At 51.2% G+C, this 19,780-nt stretch overlaps 5 protein-coding genes across 5 annotated transcripts; 2 read left to right on the forward strand and 3 right to left on the reverse strand.

Moving 5' to 3' along the window:
• Nucleotides 1-1,205: 1,205 nt before the first annotated feature.
• On the reverse strand, nucleotides 1,206-3,693 carry FIBRA_04788 (uncharacterized protein; the record flags this gene model as incomplete). Its single annotated transcript, XM_012326575.1, has 9 exons — nucleotides 1,206-1,566; nucleotides 1,625-1,896; nucleotides 1,947-2,087; nucleotides 2,140-2,255; nucleotides 2,312-2,466; nucleotides 2,523-2,692; nucleotides 2,747-2,765; nucleotides 2,821-2,953; nucleotides 3,516-3,693. The coding sequence occupies 9 exons, from the start codon at nucleotides 3,691-3,693 to the stop codon at nucleotides 1,206-1,208; spliced, it is 1,545 nt and encodes a 514-aa protein (XP_012181965.1).
• A 1,340-nt stretch (nucleotides 3,694-5,033) lies between these two features.
• On the reverse strand, nucleotides 5,034-5,693 carry FIBRA_04789 (uncharacterized protein; the record flags this gene model as incomplete). The annotated part of the gene is made up of 4 exons (XM_012326576.1): nucleotides 5,034-5,177; nucleotides 5,234-5,302; nucleotides 5,369-5,515; nucleotides 5,580-5,693. The coding sequence occupies 4 exons, from the start codon at nucleotides 5,691-5,693 to the stop codon at nucleotides 5,034-5,036; spliced, it is 474 nt and encodes a 157-aa protein (XP_012181966.1).
• A 975-nt stretch (nucleotides 5,694-6,668) lies between these two features.
• Nucleotides 6,669-8,291, reverse strand: FIBRA_04790 (uncharacterized protein; the record flags this gene model as incomplete). Its single annotated transcript, XM_012326577.1, has 4 exons — nucleotides 6,669-7,472; nucleotides 7,526-7,901; nucleotides 7,954-8,207; nucleotides 8,262-8,291. The coding sequence occupies 4 exons, from the start codon at nucleotides 8,289-8,291 to the stop codon at nucleotides 6,669-6,671; spliced, it is 1,464 nt and encodes a 487-aa protein (XP_012181967.1).
• A 1,324-nt stretch (nucleotides 8,292-9,615) lies between these two features.
• FIBRA_04791 (uncharacterized protein) lies at nucleotides 9,616-10,042 on the forward strand (the record flags this gene model as incomplete). Its single annotated transcript, XM_012326578.1, has 2 exons — nucleotides 9,616-9,878; nucleotides 9,934-10,042. 2 exons carry the CDS (start codon nucleotides 9,616-9,618, stop codon nucleotides 10,040-10,042), a joined length of 372 nt encoding a protein of 123 aa, XP_012181968.1.
• A 2,068-nt stretch (nucleotides 10,043-12,110) lies between these two features.
• On the forward strand, nucleotides 12,111-14,603 carry FIBRA_04792 (uncharacterized protein; the record flags this gene model as incomplete). Its single annotated transcript, XM_012326579.1, has 14 exons — nucleotides 12,111-12,354; nucleotides 12,420-12,517; nucleotides 12,572-12,663; nucleotides 12,718-12,761; nucleotides 12,815-12,912; nucleotides 12,968-13,140; nucleotides 13,209-13,459; nucleotides 13,510-13,576; nucleotides 13,633-13,827; nucleotides 13,888-13,917; nucleotides 13,974-14,207; nucleotides 14,277-14,295; nucleotides 14,338-14,380; nucleotides 14,434-14,603. 14 exons carry the CDS (start codon nucleotides 12,111-12,113, stop codon nucleotides 14,601-14,603), a joined length of 1,758 nt encoding a protein of 585 aa, XP_012181969.1.
• Between the last annotated feature and the right edge of the window lie 5,177 nt (nucleotides 14,604-19,780).

Consider the following 19,780-nt stretch of genomic DNA (forward strand, 5'->3'; position numbering starts at 1 on the left):
CGCGTCGTGCAGGCATACACGGTGCGTCCGGCTGCCCTTATTCGTGTGGAGCACATCGGGACTTCTTAACGCGTTACGCAGCCCGACACGATCTGGCGCAACCGGGACCAATTCATCCGCGGGCGCGAGGAGGCGGCTGCGTTCCTCACAAAGAAATGGGCAAACGAGGGCGACTACCGCCTCCGCAAGGAGCTCTTCGCCTTCACAGACAACAAAATCGCCGTCCAGGTGCGTCGGGCGCGTTCGGTCCACACCGTTTTTGCTCACTCCACCCTCCGGCAGTTTTTCTACGAATGGAGTGTGGACAAGGGAAACGGCCAGAGGCAGTGGTACCGGACATATGGGCTTGAGGTGCGTCGCTCTCTTTGTGTCTGATCTCGTTCCCTCCGCCGCCTGCTCACGCGTCACCGGTCGCCCCCCGCCAGGACTGGACGTTCGCCGACGACGGACTCATGCGCAAGCGCCATATGAGCGGCAACGACGTTCCGATCACCGAGGAGGACCGATGGTTCACCGAGGACGTTGCCGACGTCGATTCTGTCGAGATCTCTGAGAAACACCTATGACGCGCCCGCTGCTGTTTATAAGAGACGATGTGATATGCATGGCATGGCATGATACTTGTCGGCATCCTCCTGTATTCACTTATGTACGATAGAGTATTTCTTATTCGCATATAGTCCTATATTCACTGTTCTCACACGGCATGCTACCATACAAAGCAAGGAGTTCACAGCGGTTTGCTCGCCGACGTAACGGAAAGACTTGGACGGTGAATAGGATAAACCATTCTGCCCATACAAAATGGGCTTTCCATGCAGATAATGACAATTTCTTTCTTTGCTCCCCGAAGTCGCTAGCCGAGTGGTTAAAGTATGTTCCTCACAGCAAACACAAGCACTCCAATATCAATCTCAGTACATAGAACTCAGAAATACTTTTGACATTGCCCACCAACTGGCGAAAACAGCAAGGCGCACTCGTAACTCCTGTGCTATAGGGAAAACCGGCCCGAGATATTCGAAGAAATGGCAGAACTGGTGCGATGATAGTGTATGCGACCGAGTCTAGATGGCAAAAACAGTGCGACAGCAAAAAGACAGAACAAGCAAGGTCCGAAAAACTGACGTGCAAGCACACTACTATAGTACAGCAAATATTCTCTCTTCCCTCCCCCTCCGCGGAGCAACTCCCTCCACGCCCGCTCACGCATCCACCGCCTCGCGCACCAGCCGGACAGCCTGCTCCGAGCGCGGCCGGATATCGCATTTGAACGCGCTCGGCGTGCGGAACACCGCGTTCTGAAACTCGACTGTGGGCTCCACCGCGTACCCTTGCGCATCTAGCGCCACCGACAGGTCGAGCGTCGCGACCATCGCCGCCATCACCATCCACAGCGAAGACTCGATGAGATGCAGCCCAGGGCAGCGCCGCCGCCCGAAGCCGAAAACGTAGTTGCGTGGGTCGCGCCGCCGCGCGGTCGCCTCGTCCGCAGCAGGAGCGAGATAGCGCTCGGGCGTGAACGCGTGTGGGTCGGGGAATAGCGCTGGGTCGCGCACCATGTTCCTGCGTGTGCGTATGCGTGTGAGCAAGCAGCATGCGTCTAGCGTTGTGCACCACTCACCAGACGTTCGCAAACACGAGAGAACCTTTGGGGATGTGCATGCCGTTGTAGACGTCGTCCTCCATCAAGCGGTGCGGCAGACTCATCGGCACCGCCGCACCCCATCGCAGAACTTCGCTCATCACGCACTCCAAGTATGGCAGTGCCGGACGATCGCTCATCGTCGGCAAGCGACCGGAGCCGACGACGCTGTCAAGCTCAGCCTGCGCCTTTGCAAGGACGTCCGGATGCTTGATCATCGCGAGCATGAAGTGCATCACAACAGTGAGCGTCTGTTGGGTATGGATTAGCGGTAGGAAGACGCTTCAGCAGGTAGACTTACCGTGTCGATGCTCGCCGAGTACATGGAGTTGGCCGCCCAGCGGATATCAAAGTCGCGCTCCGCATCTATCTCTTTTTCGCAGCGCTCCTGCATCTCCTCGAGGAGCGTCGTGCAGAAGCAAGGGAGGGCGGTGCCGTTCCGCTGGGTGCTACGTCAGCGCGTGGGAGGACCCAGCGCCAAGCAGGGAACTCACCATGCTCTCTTTGACGTACTCGTATGGCTTGTCAACAAATTCCTCAATCTTGGCCTTCCACTGTGCTGCGCTGCGCTTGAAGCCCGCGCCGGGCATCCAGTCAGGCATGTGGCGCACTGTGCCACGGCGAGATGTCAGTGGTGCGTGCATACGAATACGACGGGAGACTTACAGAACGGAAGGACGTCAACAGGCCAGATACCGCCGCCGGATGCGATCTTGTTCGCGAGGAGGTCGACGCACTCCTCGGCGAGCGTGAGGAACTTGTCATCGTTCGAGCGTACCTGATAGCCGTAGATGCACGAAAGCGTCAGACCGCCTGCGTACCTAAGGGCGAACGACATCAGCTTCGTACGCAAACTCGCGAAGCCCGAGTAACCCACCTACGAATACTAGCAATGTATTCTTCGGGGTTGAGGAGTATGTTCCTCAAGAGCTCCTGCGTTTGTACGGCCATGAGGGGCTCGTATCTGCGGACGCTGTTGGCACTTAGGGCTTGCTGCATAAGGCGGCGCTGGCGGCGGGCCTTGTCACCATAACGGGTGAATGCGACCTAGTAAGCGCACGTCAGGCCATGTGGGACGGCGCGACGGGACGCGACACGCACCATGTTCTCGCAGCCACATCTGTCAGACAGTTCGGTTAAGTTATACATAAGCAGGCGACATCATACAAACGCACAGTTCGCCGGTCATGATGAGACCAGGCTTGTCAGAGTAGATTGCGCCCCGCTTCTCAAGCAAGTCCACAGCGGCATCGTATGTGTTAAGGAAGACGAGACCCTGACCGAACACGTGTACATAGACCACATCGCCTGTAAATACATTGAAGAATCAGTTCCAAACATTACATGAATACTCTCGTTACGCTGGTCAAGATAAATAGGCAACCACGTCCTTGTAGAGCCGGGCCTGTGCCGCCCGAGTACGTGAACTCGTCTGTATCACTAGGGTGACGGCAAGCACGCAAACAACCCAAAGCCGGCAGCGAAGTGCCCATCATTGATCAGACAACCCTATGCTTCACAGTATCACCGCGCTGGCGCGCTGACGCCACGCGTCTCGAAAACTTGCAAACTATCGCAGCCACATAGAATGCACCATGCGGATACGGCAGCATCGGGCGGCCATCGCCCCTACGCAGAGCAGAGGACTGCACCCCCACAACTCCAGGGTACGCCTCGGCCACTCTATGTACTGCGATTCCCCCGACTGCCCGGAGATAACCACAAGGCGAGGCACCTGAAACGGCAAATTCTTTACAACGTGGCATCCACTCCAACGCAGAAGCAATATTTCGAACTCGATCTCCATGCACGCCTCTGTTGCCAGGGATACACGCGCAACAGGAAAGGAAATTAGATAGAAAGTACACACCGTACTGCTGCGCCCACTGCGTCACGCGCAGCCAAAGCTCTTTGATAGTAAGATTAGTGATGTTCCCAACTAGTGGAAGGGGCTTGGGCCCAGGCGGCAGCGTCCTCTGTGGCTTGATGAGCTGCGTCCAGAGAAAGAATAGCGAACCAAGGCCCAGCACGGCAAGAACAGCGCCCATAGTCAGATAACTTAGCGAGGGAGGGAGGGTGTGTGGGAGTGTCGACGGAGGCTACAGCAGAGCGAGCGCCAGAGCCAGTCCGACGAGGGGTGTCCCGGTGAGTGTGGAAAACGAGTGTGGGGGCGAGGTATATATAATCCCGGACTGTGTAGGGTGGCCGAACGAGGGATAGTCGCGGGGGGGATCACAGGGAACAAGGAAACATACGTTCTAGTCTAGCGGCCGCGACAGGCAGGACTTTATAATCCTCATCTGGGGCCGGGCCTCGGGAGCCATCTTACGTTGTACGTCTTCGGCTAGACTAAGTAGCCTAATGAGCGTTAGCGGAGGCTTCTGCATCACATCCGCCCCGCGCTACACGGGCGTCGCTGCGTCCTCTGCGGGCTCGTCGCCCTCCTCGCCGCCGCGTCGCAGGGTCCACGCCAGTCGCTGGCGTATATTAGGCGGTACAAGCTCAAGTTGCAGCCCTCGGCGCCTCGCTGTGCCTCACCTGCGCCAAAACCCCGCTGCTTGTGGGAGATTTCGTTCTTCGCGGAGCAGACGACTTGACGGCGAAGCAAAGAAGGGCCGGCTGTTGTAAACGCGTTATCCAAGACCCCGCTCGAGTCTCAGCTCCAGGCACTACACGTGGGCGTATCGCAGCCAAGTCAGACATTCAATCGTCCACTGGTTGTGGGCAAGCCTAAAATTTGCATCAAAGGCACAGTATGGGTTGAGGAGAGGAGCTCAACACGGCCATGGCATGGTCGTGGTGGTTAGTCAAAGAGTCGAAATTGCTTGCGAAAATAGCGGACATTACGGTGGTATGTACCGCGTATTTCGAGTTAATAATACTCATGACATATGCAACTTACATAATCTATCGATCAGCACACGCTTCATATCGTGTTTAATCAAGTATTGAATCGAAGAAGCCTATACTTGTAAGTAGTAGGCACGATACTATTGGTAATGACTAATAGTCGAAGAACCTGATCGCGCTCTTGAATGTCAAGACGCAGACGAGATGTCGCGCAGACGATTTGCGGCCCACGGGTCAAAACTGGATCGCATGGATCGCGACATCAATCTCGGGGCGCTCTCGTGTCCCCACTCCACCGATGGACACGCTGACGCCTGGCAGTATCCGGGGCCCGCCACCATCCGCTTCCGCAAACTCCAAGTCTTGCGTCGGAAACGCTCTATCACATTGTATTACACACATAAATACTATTACAGCCAGTCACATACACCATCGTTCGGGGACGCTTCAGCAACTAGGGGTACGCGGAGTTAGAGGCCGTGTGTATAATCGTGTAGTACCGGGGTAGCATTGGGCAGCACCGCGGCGACCCGCAGGCTCAGAGATGTTTCTCCGAGATTGGGAACGTGTCCAGATCGTCCGCCGCGACGTTCTTGAACCATCTATCCTCTTCCGCGATGGCTATATCATTCGCGCTCATGTGGCGCTTCCGCATGAGCCCGTCCTCTGCGAACGTCCAATCCTGCCCAACATGCGCTATTCAGAATCGCGAGCCTAGACAAGGCAGAGGGCACGCACCTCGAGGCCGTAGCAGCGGTACCACTGCACCTCCCCTTCGCCTTTGTCCTCGCACCATTCATAGAAGAACTGCGCGGGAGGGAAATTAGATGAGATGCACCTTGCGCGCGTAGAGCGGCGGCACCACAAACACACCTGAACCGCAATCTTGTCGTCGTTGAACGAAAACAGCTCCTTGCGCAGGCGGTAATTCTTCTCTTTCGCCCACTTCTTCTTGAGGAACTCCACCACCTCCTCGCGGCCCTTGACGAATTGGTCTCTGTTCCTCCAGATCGTGTCGGGCTGCAAGGTCACATCAGTCCGTGCAATCACTGATATTTTTCACCCACCGCCGGGGAACACGCACCGTGTATGCAAGTGACACCCGGACTGGGTCGCAGGTGTTCCACAGATTCTGGGCTAGCTTCACTTTCTGCTCGGCGGTGGCGGCGGTGAAGGGAGGCTTCAGCACGGTCGACATGTTGTGATTATAGACAAGAGATAGGTGTGGAGAATGTCTGAGGTTGTTGATAGTAGGAAAGCTGACAGGAGATGGCAGAAAGAGTTGGTATGGGTCTGTGCCCCTCGTTGCTGTGTTTTTATATCTCTCGGGATGCCGCAGGGTTCGAACAGAAGCTGGACCAGACCTCGTTGCAGGAGGTAATCTTGCACAAAAAAATCCCTGAGGAATCCCCGTGGCTGCAAATTTCGCAGGATCCGTAAACTGGAGTATGACAAAGGCAGCAGGAAGCCATGGTCGCAAGTCGAATCCGCTGTAAGGAATGCGCCGCTATCACAGAAGGAGGCGTGAGACCGTAAGATTTCATTGACACGAGCTTGGAGTTGAGAAGTTTGAACATTATTGCCTGCGCGATTTTCTGGGTGGGTGGATCCGGACCAGTCGAAATGTTGCGGCTGGTTGCATTGCTGAGCTTATGTAAACACAATCCCATCACGATCGTTATAGCCAGCGGGAGTTTCGGGGTCAATGAGGGTCCTCGGCTGATTCATACCCGTCGTGCTCCGGAATTTCTACGAGAACACTTGAAGAACATACTTAGAGGTTGGAGACGATACCGCAAACCGCGTCGTAGGAGCAGGTATAGACATATGCAGCGACGAGAAGAGTTGCGGAGCTGTCACCAACCATCGTCATACACGCCGTACACGATTTGGTCGAGTTGCGTTGGGCTTCAAAGTCCGCGGGTGTGATAACGTCAACATCCTCAGATTGCCAAGTAAACCAGGTACAGTAACGCGGTTAGATAGAAGTGTACAGATGATACAGATACACACGCACGAGTGACGAAGATACGAATAGATATCGGACGTATCAGAATCAGTCGGCGGAGCCGACATTCGCTATAAAGTACAGGAACTCACCATGTTCATACAATGTCCGAATGAACTGCATACCCCGATCCGTTGTCTGGGCCTTCCACACCTCACACCTCGCTCACATTTCCATTTCCATCTCCATGCCGTCCCACTCCTCCTCGATCTTCTCAGGGCCACCGTTGACTGACCGCACGCCCTCTGACTTGCGTGATCGCGCCGAAAACCCGTACCTCCCAGCCACGTTGTAGTCTTCTCCGTCGCCATCTACATCTACGTACTCGCTTTCCTCCGATCCGCTCCGCGACCGCGAGCTGGAGCGCACGGAGGACCGTGGTAGCGACCAGCCACCGGCCCCGTCCGAATACGAGCGCTCGATCGCAGACGCGCCGGACGAACGGAATGAAGACGACGCGAAACCGACTGATACCGGCGAGCTCCACGCGTCGGACGGCGCACTCACGAGACTGTATCCACCGTCGCGCGCGTGATGGTGCGTGTTCGCGCCGGCACCTGGCATAGGCACGGGCACGGAGCGTTGGGGCGCGGGTGTGTCCGCACCGTTGTCCGTCACAGGCGGTGTGTGACTGCTGGTCCCAGTGTTGGGCACGGCAAGGACGCCCGGGCGTAGCTCAGTGACGCCGCCGACAGCGGGGACTGCGTAGTCGTGCATGCGTGGGCCGGAGCGCGCGACCAGCACCGACGGTGCAGGAACGGAGCTCGAGCTTGGGAACGGAGCAGGCTGCTCGAGTGAGAAGGTGGACATGCTTGGCTTGATTGCTGCCGTGCGAATGCTGAGAGTGTTGGCCTGGCTCGGGGGAGGTAGCAGACCCCCGGAGAGATAGGAAGGCCATAGCGAGCGGTCTTCGGGAAGTGACGAGCCGCCTGTGGCGGACGGGGTTATGTGCGACAGAATGGCAGCAGCCTAGCCTCAAGTTGTTAGTGCACCCCAGAGAACCTACAAACGGTAATTCTTACCTCCAGCATCTGGACTTGCTGATGTTTGCTAAGAAGGAACTTGGACGCTTCGCGCCAATGCGGAGAGTGCTCCCAGCGATGCTTAATGAGGCACGACGGATGCCGATACACCTTTGAGCAGCTCTCGCACTTGAAAATCGACCCTCGTTTCTTCCCTGCACCAGTCTTGCTATTCGTGACGCTAATTCCAGTTACGACAAGTTCTGAGCCCACAGGATCGGTTTCCGTCGCCTCCTGCTTTGTGCTGTTCGTAGTGGAGTCCATAACTCCCGACGCAGACACTAGGGTCGTGGAAGTCTGAGGCGGCGGGGTGCCGCTCAGCGATAGCTTCGCCAGAGACGTGAGCGCCGCAGCAGCGGCGGAGATCGTCACCGGCCTAATGGGAGTATGTTTGTGGACGAGGTACTAAGAGAACAGAATGGACGCACGAAGGACGGCTGGCTGCCTCCCGGGCTTCGCTTAGTCTTCTCCTTGCCTGACCGGCTGAAGAGGGCCGCCGATACTTATGGGATGCATGCACCTTAGAACCCACGCCGGTACTCCCACCTCCCGATGTCGAGCTGCTCGGCCCATTAGAGCCGTCTACGGTTGGCAAGTCCTCTTGCGCGCTGTCGCGCTTCATGAGAATGGGTGCAGCACTGGCCGCAGCCAGCGACAGAGAGAGAAGCCCATCAACAGCGACCTATAGTTTCTACGTTCGACTATATGTTGAGCTCGGTGTGACACTGTAACTCACCGACGAGGCTGATGCTTCCACTTGGCTCATCGAGAATGTTGTACACGAATAATGAACAAGAATAAGACTAGATACAGAGAGAATGAGCGTGAGCTCTGTAGAACGTTGCGAGTTTATCAGACAAGAGCCATTTAGAATGGAAGTATGTGCTCTCCGTTCACGACGGTGAGCTCAGCTGCAGAGCACAACTGACCGACCAAGGTCCAAGGCCAGAAAGTACCAAAATTTACAACTCCGGTCATTTACGATGATATTTTGATAATTCAGGGACTTATTTACTTAGATCTTATGTGATCCATGATATTCTTGAGGACAGCCTTGAGTCAGCATTTTGTTTGGTATTGTAAACTTGTGTACGTAATACACACCATAACTCGAATGTGGTGGTGTTTATACTTAGTCATGACCGCGTTCAACATAATGATGTACCCTGTTCATGCTCTTGTTGTTCTGTGGCTAACGGTCATGTCCTTGTTCCGATATATCACTGGGATTGAACGTTAGGAGAGGGGGATTTTCGGGAGAGGTATGACATATCGCACACAAATCCACAGTGGTACTCGGTTGCGTTCGGCACCCCGGCAGAGGCCGGCGCCGCCTGCAGGGCGTCTGCGCCTCTCTCGCCGCATCGGTTTCGCTGGCAGTTTGTTTTCTGGCGCACCAGCACCGTTCTGTCTTCACGCATTGCGTTCTGGCCATCGCGCCGTCCTCATCATCTTTCACGGACATGCGAGCTGTCGCCTCCCCCTTTTAACCCGCTGCCGATGGCCTTCCTTCGTTCGAGCTCTCACCGCGAACGCGAACGCGCGCTTCCACGTGCAGGGCTGCCCGGATCGGGGCGCTGAGGTAAGCGACCGTGGATCTTCCTTCCGGAAATCAGCCCAACTTATCGACTGTATACATTGTCTTGTTTGTTTGTTTGCTTGTTCGTGAGCCTTGTATATAGTCCTCGAGGGCAAGGCCCTATGCTAGTAGACGATAAGTACAGCAGTCTAGCTGTCGGAGTGACTAGATACATTATCTTGGGAAGGAATCTGAACATTAGGGTCTTTCAGAGTAGTGTTTTGGAGGCTGTTTTGGACGTGTTTTTGCTCAGTTTTGGATGTTATTTTGGATGAATCCGAGATGCCCAAAAACACGGCAAGAGCCAAAAACAGGTTTTCGTGTGGCTGATCAAAGTTGAACACAGTTTTTGGCGTTGAACGGCCCGCGCCACCTGTGAGCAGAGCATGAATTAAGATCGAATCGACGACTCGCTCGCCGAGCTACGGTCGTTCGTCGACACGCACTGCTTAATATCTGTCTTGCCTGCACACTAAGCTTTGTCTTAGTAACGCCTGGACTTTTTATCTCTATGCCGACTGTTAAAGAGACTCTGCAAGCTCGGCTTCTCATTGCCCAGTCCGGCAACAAGAAGTCCTCTGCAACTCAGTCCCCAAGAGCAAAGAAAGATGCTGCCGGTGGGACACCAAATAGTTGGAAGGCCACCCATCCTGCGGGAAATGATGTGAAAAAGGAGGATAAGCCTCCCCGTAGCAGGAAGCCCAAGAAGGCCGCCGATGCTACCAGTGTGCAGCTCCTGGAGCCTGAGAAGAAGAAACGTGCGGTTGTGATGCCGTAAGTTCACTGTTGCATCGGAAGATTTTTTGTTGACTTTCATATGAGCTTACAGGTGGCAAAAGCCCCATTTCCACCATGTCACGGATGATGCCAATGACGAGGATGAGGACGAAGAATTGGAACTAGACTCAGAAGCTGATGAATCTGACTCATCTTCATGAAGTAAGATTTCTCCAGTATCAAGGCCAGTCTCCAGGTCTGCAATAAACTGTATAAGAAACGCGTGTTCAAGGGCACCGCTTGCGCGGGACCGTTCCGTCTGCGTGGGCATGTGAAAGCATAGGCTGTGGAGGGCGGGGGGATGCACGTCGAATAGATTGTAGACTGCCAGTCATGTCGCGATGGCAGTGGCTGACAGATTGATTATCTTGACACTTGAAGCTCCGCTCGCAGGTGGTGCGGGCCATTCAATGCCGAAAACTGCGTTCAACTTTGATCAGCCATACGAAAACTTGTTTTCGGCTCTTGCCGTGTTTTCGGGCATCTCGAACTCGTCGAAACAACATCCAAAACAGAGAAAACACATCCAAAACAGCCTCCAAAACATTACTCTGAAAGACCCTATTGTTCCCCACTGCTCAGGCCATCAAATCACTTCGGACGAGTCCGCGCAAATGCCATATGCCCATTCGGAAGGAGTTGGCCTTTGTGAGCATGCTCAAATGGAAAAAAATCAGCTACATCAACACATGCCCAGAAATGTGCGTCTGTATGCAGGGTTTTTCAGCAAGCACTCATCTTCTAGCGTCGTGGATGGGTATTTCACTGATCCTGTGAATTTTTTCATAGTCTTCTTATCTTGCACCATTGGGTGCGAGGGCTCGTTCTCCGGGATCAGCGGCTTTCATGGCTGCGCTGCTTATATTCTCGGTAATGAATAATTGAACCTCCACATGTCGTACGCAGTGTTTGGCGTCATTCAATACTTGGGGTTAATCTCCCAGTAGGTTTGCGTAGCTTTTCAAACTCCGCTATGGCTGCGGTAGTCTACTATAGTTGTAGTAGGACTTTAGACAAATAAACAGTGGTTCTTATAGGGTCTACTCAATGTGGAAATCCTTTGAATGGTAATAATTGTCGCAGATTGAGGTCTGCGCGAGTGCATGCAACACGCACACGCGGATACGGCGTGTCTACGAAACGCGCACGGACTCAAATGGTTATGATAGATAAGTACCCGCACACGTTGTAAGAGATATATATTCATAGTCTGTACGCATCGGTGCTTCAGGCATTGCACCCCTGAAGCACCAAGTACATTTCCGCTCTATTCACCATATGTACAATGTACTTACAGTAACGGACAGCGACTAAACGTCACTGTCAGGTGTGTAATACCAGGCATTTCGTCCCTGAAGCACCAACGACTAAACGTCGCTGTCAGGCTACGCTGCGCGCGCGCGAACGCTAACTTCGGCGTCGTTCTTTGATAATAATACAGACAACAGCACTTATCTATACTTGTACCCGATAACATTATTATTAAGGCCACTGGCCGTTGGTGGAGGTCTGCTTCTGCTCGGTCGCCACTGCAGCCACAGCGGAGTTTGAAACGCTACGCAAACTTGCTGGGAGATTAACGTTTAATCCCAAGTTCATTTAATTGGGTCCACTGTTTAGTTCTTCATTTCCATATGATCGTGCTGCTTGATTTGTGGTCCTAGGTCTAGAAATCTAGCGTGGGGGGTTCACATGGCTCCTACCGCCCGTATCCCCATCAGCGCCCTATTCAAGTTCCGGGTTCTTTCCAACGAATGTTTGTCATTCACGTGGGCTCGAACCCTGCATTAGTATGTGAGCATTTGACAGCTTTGACGATGTCATTACTAGTGGCCTCCTAACCCGTTTAACATATCCCATCAAGGAGGAAGAGCAATACCTTTTGCGTATTGAAAATTTGTCTTGGAGGAAGTTGCATTACATCGGTGTTTGACGGTTATGTGCTCTTCGTTGCTTCTCATGAATTCAGTCGCGTCTCTCTGATACCATAGTGGCATTTTGTGACAGACGGCGATGTATCGCGCTTCGTCTACTTCGACGCCTCGGGATTGGTCGCCGTGAGATTATGTTGATTGGAAGTCGAGTATCAGCTTTGCCCGCACAATACAATCGATGCTCAGATCAGACTATGTTTGGGTGGTCTGTGTGGCGAAATATTGCTCATCATCAGTGCTCCGAGCCGGGGCCATGCATCTGATTTATGCCCTCTTTGTCGCCGTGGGCTGCAAGATGGCGGGAATTCTCGGTATACATCCTGGATCTTGCCGTAACAATTTCAAACCTCGAGGGTATATAACGAAGCAGGATCCAGGCGAGCTTGTAAATTTGGGAAACATGGAGGCACCGCACATCCAGCCCGTTTTCGTCCTTCTAGGCATTGTCTTCGTCACTTGGCGATTAATCAAGCACGTCTGGACTCCTGAAAGCGTGCTTCATAGACTTCCAGGCCCTCCAAGAGCCTCCTATCTGACAGGTCCGTCTGCCCCATTTTCAACGCCGTTAAGATAACCCAAAACTTCATGCTGATATATTTTACAGGGAATCTTCCTCAGTTCCTTTCTCGTCATGGCACTGAATTCCAGAGACATGTGGCACTGGATTATGGCCTGGTTTCAAAGATACACGGTCCTATGGGTGTGCGTGCGCTATAACGTATCAAAAGTATACTTAATGTGGAATGGATAATGCAGAGCATCATCCCATACATCTCCGATCCCAAAGCGCTACATTCGATTCTGATCAAAGAAGAAGATATATTCCAGGAGACTGATCATTTTTTCACGTAGGTTTGATGTTGCTCGCTCGTGCGGGAATTGGCTCACGATGCAATACATAGGGAAAACAACCTTCTATTAGGACCCGGCCTCCTTTCGACTGCTGGTATGTCTAATTTTTTGCACCTTATCTAGTTGGAAATATTTATGTCCTTACAGGAGACGTGCATCGAAGACAACGGAAGTTGCTTCTTCCCGCATTTTCGTCAACCCATTTGCGATCCATGCTCCCACTTGTCTACCAAATTGCGTATAAGGTATATCTTTATATCAGTCGGTGCTTCCCAGATCAAGTATTGACATGAGGAGTAGCTTCGTGATGCCATTTCGGCCCAGGTGAAGACCGAACAAGAAGATATTGATATGCTATCTTGGATGGGGCGTACTGCGCTCGAAGTGATAGGACAAGGCGGACTAGGATACTCCTTCGATCCACTCGTCAAAGACGCAGGCGACGAGTATGGACACGCTTTAAAACACTTAGTGTCAGCCGTCCCTGTTGTCGGCTATGATACCTGATGTAACTAACCATGTGCTCTGTGTCTCTCTCTAGCCCGAGTATGCAGCGGTTTTCTGGGATGCGGAATATCGTCTACTTCTTCTCAAAGATAGGCCCGGCTTGGTTCAGGCGTCTCTTACTGGATATGATTCCGTATCAGCATCTCCAGACACTCAAAAAGATTGTGGATACTATGAGCGAGAAGTCACAAGAGATCTACGAGGCGAAGAAAGCTTCACTTTCGATGGGCACTGAAGTGCTTCTAGAGCAGATTGGAGAAGGAAAGGATATCATGAGCATTCTGAGTACGTGTCTCTTCGCCTGTTCATATGGCACTTCTGAATTTGGTGGCTAGTGAGGGCAAACATGGCAACATCAAGTGCCGAAAGTCTCTCTGAATATGAACTCGTATCACAGATATCGTCAGTAACCTGCCCCACTCATATACTGAGCATGAATACTGATGCAACAGTCTAAGTACATTGGTAATTGGAGCGACGGACACATCTTCAAACCTAATGGCTCGTATACTGGAACGCCTGGCAGACAATATTGATGTACAGGAGAAACTCCGACAGGAGATTCTTGACGCAAAAGCTGGTCTCGGCCTATCATTCGATGATCTGTTCCAGTTGCCTTACCTCGATAACATTTGTCGCGAAACTCTACGTTTGTGAGTATCTGTTCAGATTTTGCATAACTTTCGGCGTATGGCACTGATTTTGAGCGATAGGGATCCGCCTCTTGTGTTTACGTTCCGTACGTAAGTCAAGGTTGTTTGATGGCTTTTATTGGATGCTCTGACATTCTCGCGACTAGAGCAACACAGGATACGGTCTTACCACTTTCAGAGCCGGTTGTTGCCAACGATGGCAGCCTGATTAATGAACTTCCGATTTCCAAAGGCACCAACGTGTTAATCGGAGTCCTTGGCTGCAATGCCAATAAAGCACTCTGGGGCGAAGATGCGTTCGATTGGAAGCCGGAGCGCTGGCTATCTCCTTTACCTAGCGCCGTTACAAAGAATCCTATCCCTGGGGTATACTCTAACCTGTTCGTTTCCAGTTTTTCTTCGCTTTTTGTTTGACGCAGTAACAAGGTGCAACAGCATGTCATTTATAGGCGGAAAGAGATCCTGCATGTACGTCGCCGACTCTTGGCATTGAATCGCTCACTTATGTAGACGAGATTTAATAGCGGCTTCAAGTTTTCAGAGATGGAGATGAGTAAGTGAGAGAGATTCGAGTACAAACATTGGATTGACTTGGCTTCCATGCAGAAGTCGTACTTTCTGTCCTTCTCTCTCACTTCAGGTTTCGTCCGAGCGGAAAGCCGATCGAGTGGAACGTTGGGGTGGTGCGTTATCCTACTATCGGCAAGATTAGTGGTGCACCACAATTGCCGCTCAAAGTCGAGCCGCTCGAATCTTCATCGAGATCGCTGGCCTGAGTGTTGTTCCATGTACATTAGAAGATGCTATGTTGGCACGAGCGACGCTGTACCACATCTTTAGCAAGGTGCACGTTTCTCTCGAGAATTCTTCGTTGTTGTTCCATCTGAGTCCCCATCTTCCTCTTGGATATATAAATCATGAAATACGTTCAATGTTGACCCTTTGTGTATGGCTAACGGAAATCAACTTTTCCGTTACGGTGCATCATTAACCGTCGAGTTCCGGGATAGGATCCGTTTTCGGGACAAGGTCTTGACCAAAACAGTCACCTAAACATGGAACATGCTAGCAAAGTGTCCATTGTCAAGCTTGATACTCCCGCTCGTTATCGGCCCGGGCGCTAGCCTCACCAGTGTGACCTAGAAACGGATGCGAAATCAAAAAAAGGGGATGAGGAGGGTGGGCGACGAAAAAATAACAACAAATTCAAATCTGTCCGTATAAACTGCGTGAGGAATGTGTCCGAATAGGAGACGGCGAGGCAGAACTCACTTATGCTATATCAGCGGCGATATTGGCAATGCCAGCGAACAGCGCTGTAATAGCTGATGACGAATGCGAACGAGTGGTCTCAGCTCGCTGAACGTCGAATGACCATTTTGATGACTTACCTGGAGGTGGGAGCAGAGAGCGACGCTCTCCTGAATGCCACCCGTCCCAGATAATATCGAAAAATGGACATAGGGGCGATGGCGAGGCCAAGCGCAATACGCCTCCGAGAACGGCCGGTGGCTTCCCGACACGGAGCATCCACTGCGCCTGCAGCACTCCGCACAGGCGACTGCATGCCGAAGGCGATGAAGAGGAGTGCGGCGGCGCCGTCCTAGGGTCCGTGTGAGCTTCACGCGCGTTGTGTGAGGGGATTCGAATTGCCGCGGAGGCCTCCGAAAAAGCTCCTTACCTTCGGAACCCGCTTTCACTCTGAGGGTGAAGTTTGCCTCCACTAACGGGGTCACGTAAGGTACGCGGCGATTATCGTACTACAGCTATTTTCAGTGTCTTTGCAGCCGACTCGGATACTGGAATGTGGTTCAGGTCGAGCCCGTAGTGGTGGCAATAATGGTTCTGTGTCTTTGATTCCGGATTGTGATCCTGTGTCTTGAATGTTCGAATGCAGTATTTCAAATTGTCGACTCGAGCGACCGAATACAGCAGTGTTGGACTTGATGCACCCATCATTACAAAGCTTGGCTTTCATTGCGCTGTATCAAGTGCTTGTTTACCCTAATGGTTTGGACGGGCCAAGACTGTCTAGATCGCATAGTAGTCGCTCACGAGGCGTTCAGGTGTGTACCTGTTTCCCACCTCAGGCCACTTCCGAATTCGTAGTAATTGTCGCTCTTCGGAATGTGTGACGAGCTACAGCCACCCTGGTACATCCGTGATTGATGGGAATGATGGCTCCGATTTTCGATGGTGTAATTATATGGTCTCACCGTCTTCGCATTCCACTGATCGACTGGGACACATGATATTGCGGCTGTGAGCGTTGTCCACGAAGCACCAACGTCGGAGGATAGAATCCATAGCTTTCGGACGTTCCGCAAGGGGCATTATAAACTATGCTTATCGTTCTGGCAGCGCTCACCAATCGCCCACCACGCAGCTGAACAACTAGGTTTCAATGGACACAATTGTATCTTCTGAATCTATTAATGATGTTGTATATGCTGGTACGTCAGAAATGAGTTTTGCCTGCATAGCCGACTGTGGTACTGAATGTCAATTAGGTGTTATAGTAGCATCAACGTGCAGTCCAGAATTTCGCTGCTCACAAAGCTCCTGGAACTGACCATGATACAGCCTATATGGTGCCAATACTATACAGACGCTGAGTTACTATAAACACAGTGATTGCGACCCGAAGCCCATGAAAGTCTTGGTGAGCGATTTTTCTACCCTCCCATGCGCACGAAGATTATGGCTATCACTTCTCCTTTTCGCAGATCGCCTTTTTGTGGTATTTCTGCATTTTGTTATTGTTTTTCAGCGTGCATTCAGTTCACCGTCTACCAGGTTACTCGACACTGTTCAACTGGCATTTGTAGCGCAAGTTTTTTATACGTATGCGATTATCACGAATAGCGATCCTCATGTAGTCGAGCAGTCTCTGTGGTAAGTTTTAACTCCAGGACCAGAAATTAAACTACTAAAATGTATTAGGATCCTCTCGGTTCGTCTGCGTTCGAGGCTTTCTTTCTGATAGCTTACCTTAAATATGGCAAATAGGCGAATGTTACAATTTCTGTAAGCTGTTGATCCTTTGAGAGCTCCAAGCTGAGACAATGATCACAGACTATCAGCGAAACAGTTGTGAGGGCGTAAGTAGCCTAGTTTTGACGTCAGTTTTAAGACCCAACTATGCATGTTTTCAGATTGTTTTGTTGGCGCATCTGGATTTGTGAGTGTTGAACAAAATATCACATACCTAAGTTCATTCGTTACAGTCAGCAATCGAAACAAAACCATGGTTGCTACTGTTGTAAGCGACTGTTTCTTTCGTGCCAGTCGCGTTTGACACCGGGTTTTCTCAGTCAGGAGCGTCTTTAGGTAACTTTGGTACGTCACATTATCTGTCTACTCGATGTTACAGCGACTCATATTGCGTTATATTCCAAAGTGTCTGGACTAGGTACTTCTTATCCTCAGTCTCACCATAGAACAAGGACTCATATATAAGATTATTATTTTCAAGCATATTCTATCTGGAGGTAAACTGTATTGACTCTCGAGCATCAAACGTGACTTAAACAACTCCAGCTTCACTCCACTTCGTCAGCACCTCACTTTCACGCAGATTTCTGTAAGTGGGACGATGTTCCGAGATATCTTTGAGTACTAATCAATGATACCAGTACTTTATCTATGTCGGCCTTGGGTCGGGAGCTGTTGCTGATATATTTGTTACTACATTTTTGTGCACCCTCTTGGCGAGAAGTCGTACAAGCTTTTCAGAGTGAGCAATCTTTGCACAACTCGTTTCAACCATTATGCTTACACATTTGTTGAAGCACAAATTCAATGATCGATGTAATGATGATATATACCATCAGTACAGGCTTGTTGACAAGGTATAATTGTCTTTAAAATCCATCGGTTATGCTGACAGAATACAAAGCATTTGTGCTACTCTATGTGTATTCATGGTATGCCAGTGATCTTTTTCTCACTATAACTCTGAGAAAGCGAAATTGGTCCTCAGGTTGCATTCTTACCGGTAATGGAGAAAAACTGGTACATCGCACTGTACTTCGTTCTTCCAAAGCGTGAGTCAGGATCTCCTTGGTCTGTGCGTTTCTCAAATTTCCCCGTCTTCTAAGAGTAGTCATGAGCGCATCTTTACTCGCGACTCTTAACGCTCGGCCATATATCAAACAGAGAGTGGCATCCATAGCCATTTTCAAACCAACTCGCCGATCCGCCGACATCGGAAATTTGTGCCTCAATGACACTACGCGCAGTGGCCCTAGTCTAAGAAACTAAGTTAGCTACTCTTCATACCACTTTAATTGCCGCTCTTGATACCTATCGTTCAGGTTATGGCTAATCCGTCCCACCCGAGAGAATCTGCTTCAACCACCCCGTGGATAGAAACCTTCATTGTCTGTGCTTTTCATCATCCAACCTTCCACAGAATGCTTGAGGTACTAGAGGATGACACTCAACAAGCAGGTCTTAGACTGCAATGTTTAGAGCATACACGACTGTACGAATCTTACGATCAATACATTGCCTTGATGCCAGAGCCCCGCGCATATCGTCGGCGAAATATTCCCGGTAAATGGTATTGCGTACAATTGGCGCCAACTTTGAGAGCTGCTTCGGACTTCAAACGGCTGGGAGTACGGACTGAAGCACGGTAACCCAATAGCTTATAGGTATATATGAAGGCAATTTTGAGTGACTTGCCTGCCTTGAAATAGATATGTAACGGGCGTTGCCGATATACCTCGCCTTCGGCCGAGAACGTTGAACATGTTGCATCTCTTGACCTATACTTCATGCCGGCAGACTCGCGCACTCCAAACGTCGATACCTATACCCACTGTACTGCGATGCTACTAATTCAAGATTGTGCTGGAGGGCTCTCTTTGAGCAATCCACTAAGGGATCCGGTGCTACACGCTGTACCACGTAGGCCGCCGCTTTAGCAATCTCGAAAACCCGGCAAGTTCTTCGATTGCCATGGCCACCTTCATAGTATTAGAAAATTCCTTGTTTGCTATTGACTTATCAACATCTTGCTCGTTCATGAACAAAGCTTCTGTCAATGTGTTGCTGCACTAGCGGCGCCATCTCCGAGATGATTCGGGTCCGAGACTGGTCCGCCGTGGACTCATTGCGTGATGTGGAGTATAATCTTTCACATATAGCTCTCTGGGATCTCCCATAGAAGTGCTGTCCGTTTGTCTCCAACAGCGGTTGGTGTCAAACACTATGGATTGAGAAGAATACAAAACGTATCTGTCAGCGCCTTTAGCCACAACGGCTTGAACGAGGAGCAAAATGTCAAGTCTGGATCCTGGGAAGCGAAACGAAGCCTACTTCTCAAGCGACGCAGAATTGGACATTTGGGTCCGTTGGGTGCAGGAGTCAATCATTCCTGCTCGTAAGCTGGCTCTTGGTATGACTGATCATTGTACAGAACAGAACAGACCCAGGATGTCCGCAGGTAGCGTCTCCGAGTCTGCACTCAATCACAGAATACTAATTTGACGTGCACATCTTCATGAATCTGTCACTTGTGGCACTACATATTAGGTGGCTACAGAATGAGCGTTGTCGTGAATACGATTTTGATGTTGCACAGTGGTGTCATATTCTATCCGAACGGAGTACTGGCGGATCACCAGACATGAAAATTGTTGAGTGTCTGTTTTAATTTGCATGTATGCATCACTCTATGGGAAGGTTAGTGGACAGAGTCACGCAACTTACTTCAGATATAAGTAGAGCGAATAAGACAGTAAGTCCCAGGCACCATCATCATAATGGAACACCGGTATTGTGATACGCGCAGCTAGTCCGTGACGGCAAGCTCGTCTTCCTCCTCAGTCATGGTGGTGGATTTATTTTCGCTCGGTAACCATGTAACGCCGATTATCTCGATTTTGACCCCGAGGGCGAGCGTATCTCAAGCGGGGAACCACGTGGAAAACCGCCCAACGTAAGC

This window comes from Fibroporia radiculosa, assembly GCF_000313525.1.
Source record: "Fibroporia radiculosa TFFH 294 genomic supercontigs, scaffold3449, whole genome shotgun sequence".
In the NCBI taxonomy this organism is placed as follows: domain Eukaryota; kingdom Fungi; phylum Basidiomycota; class Agaricomycetes; order Polyporales; family Fibroporiaceae; genus Fibroporia; species Fibroporia radiculosa.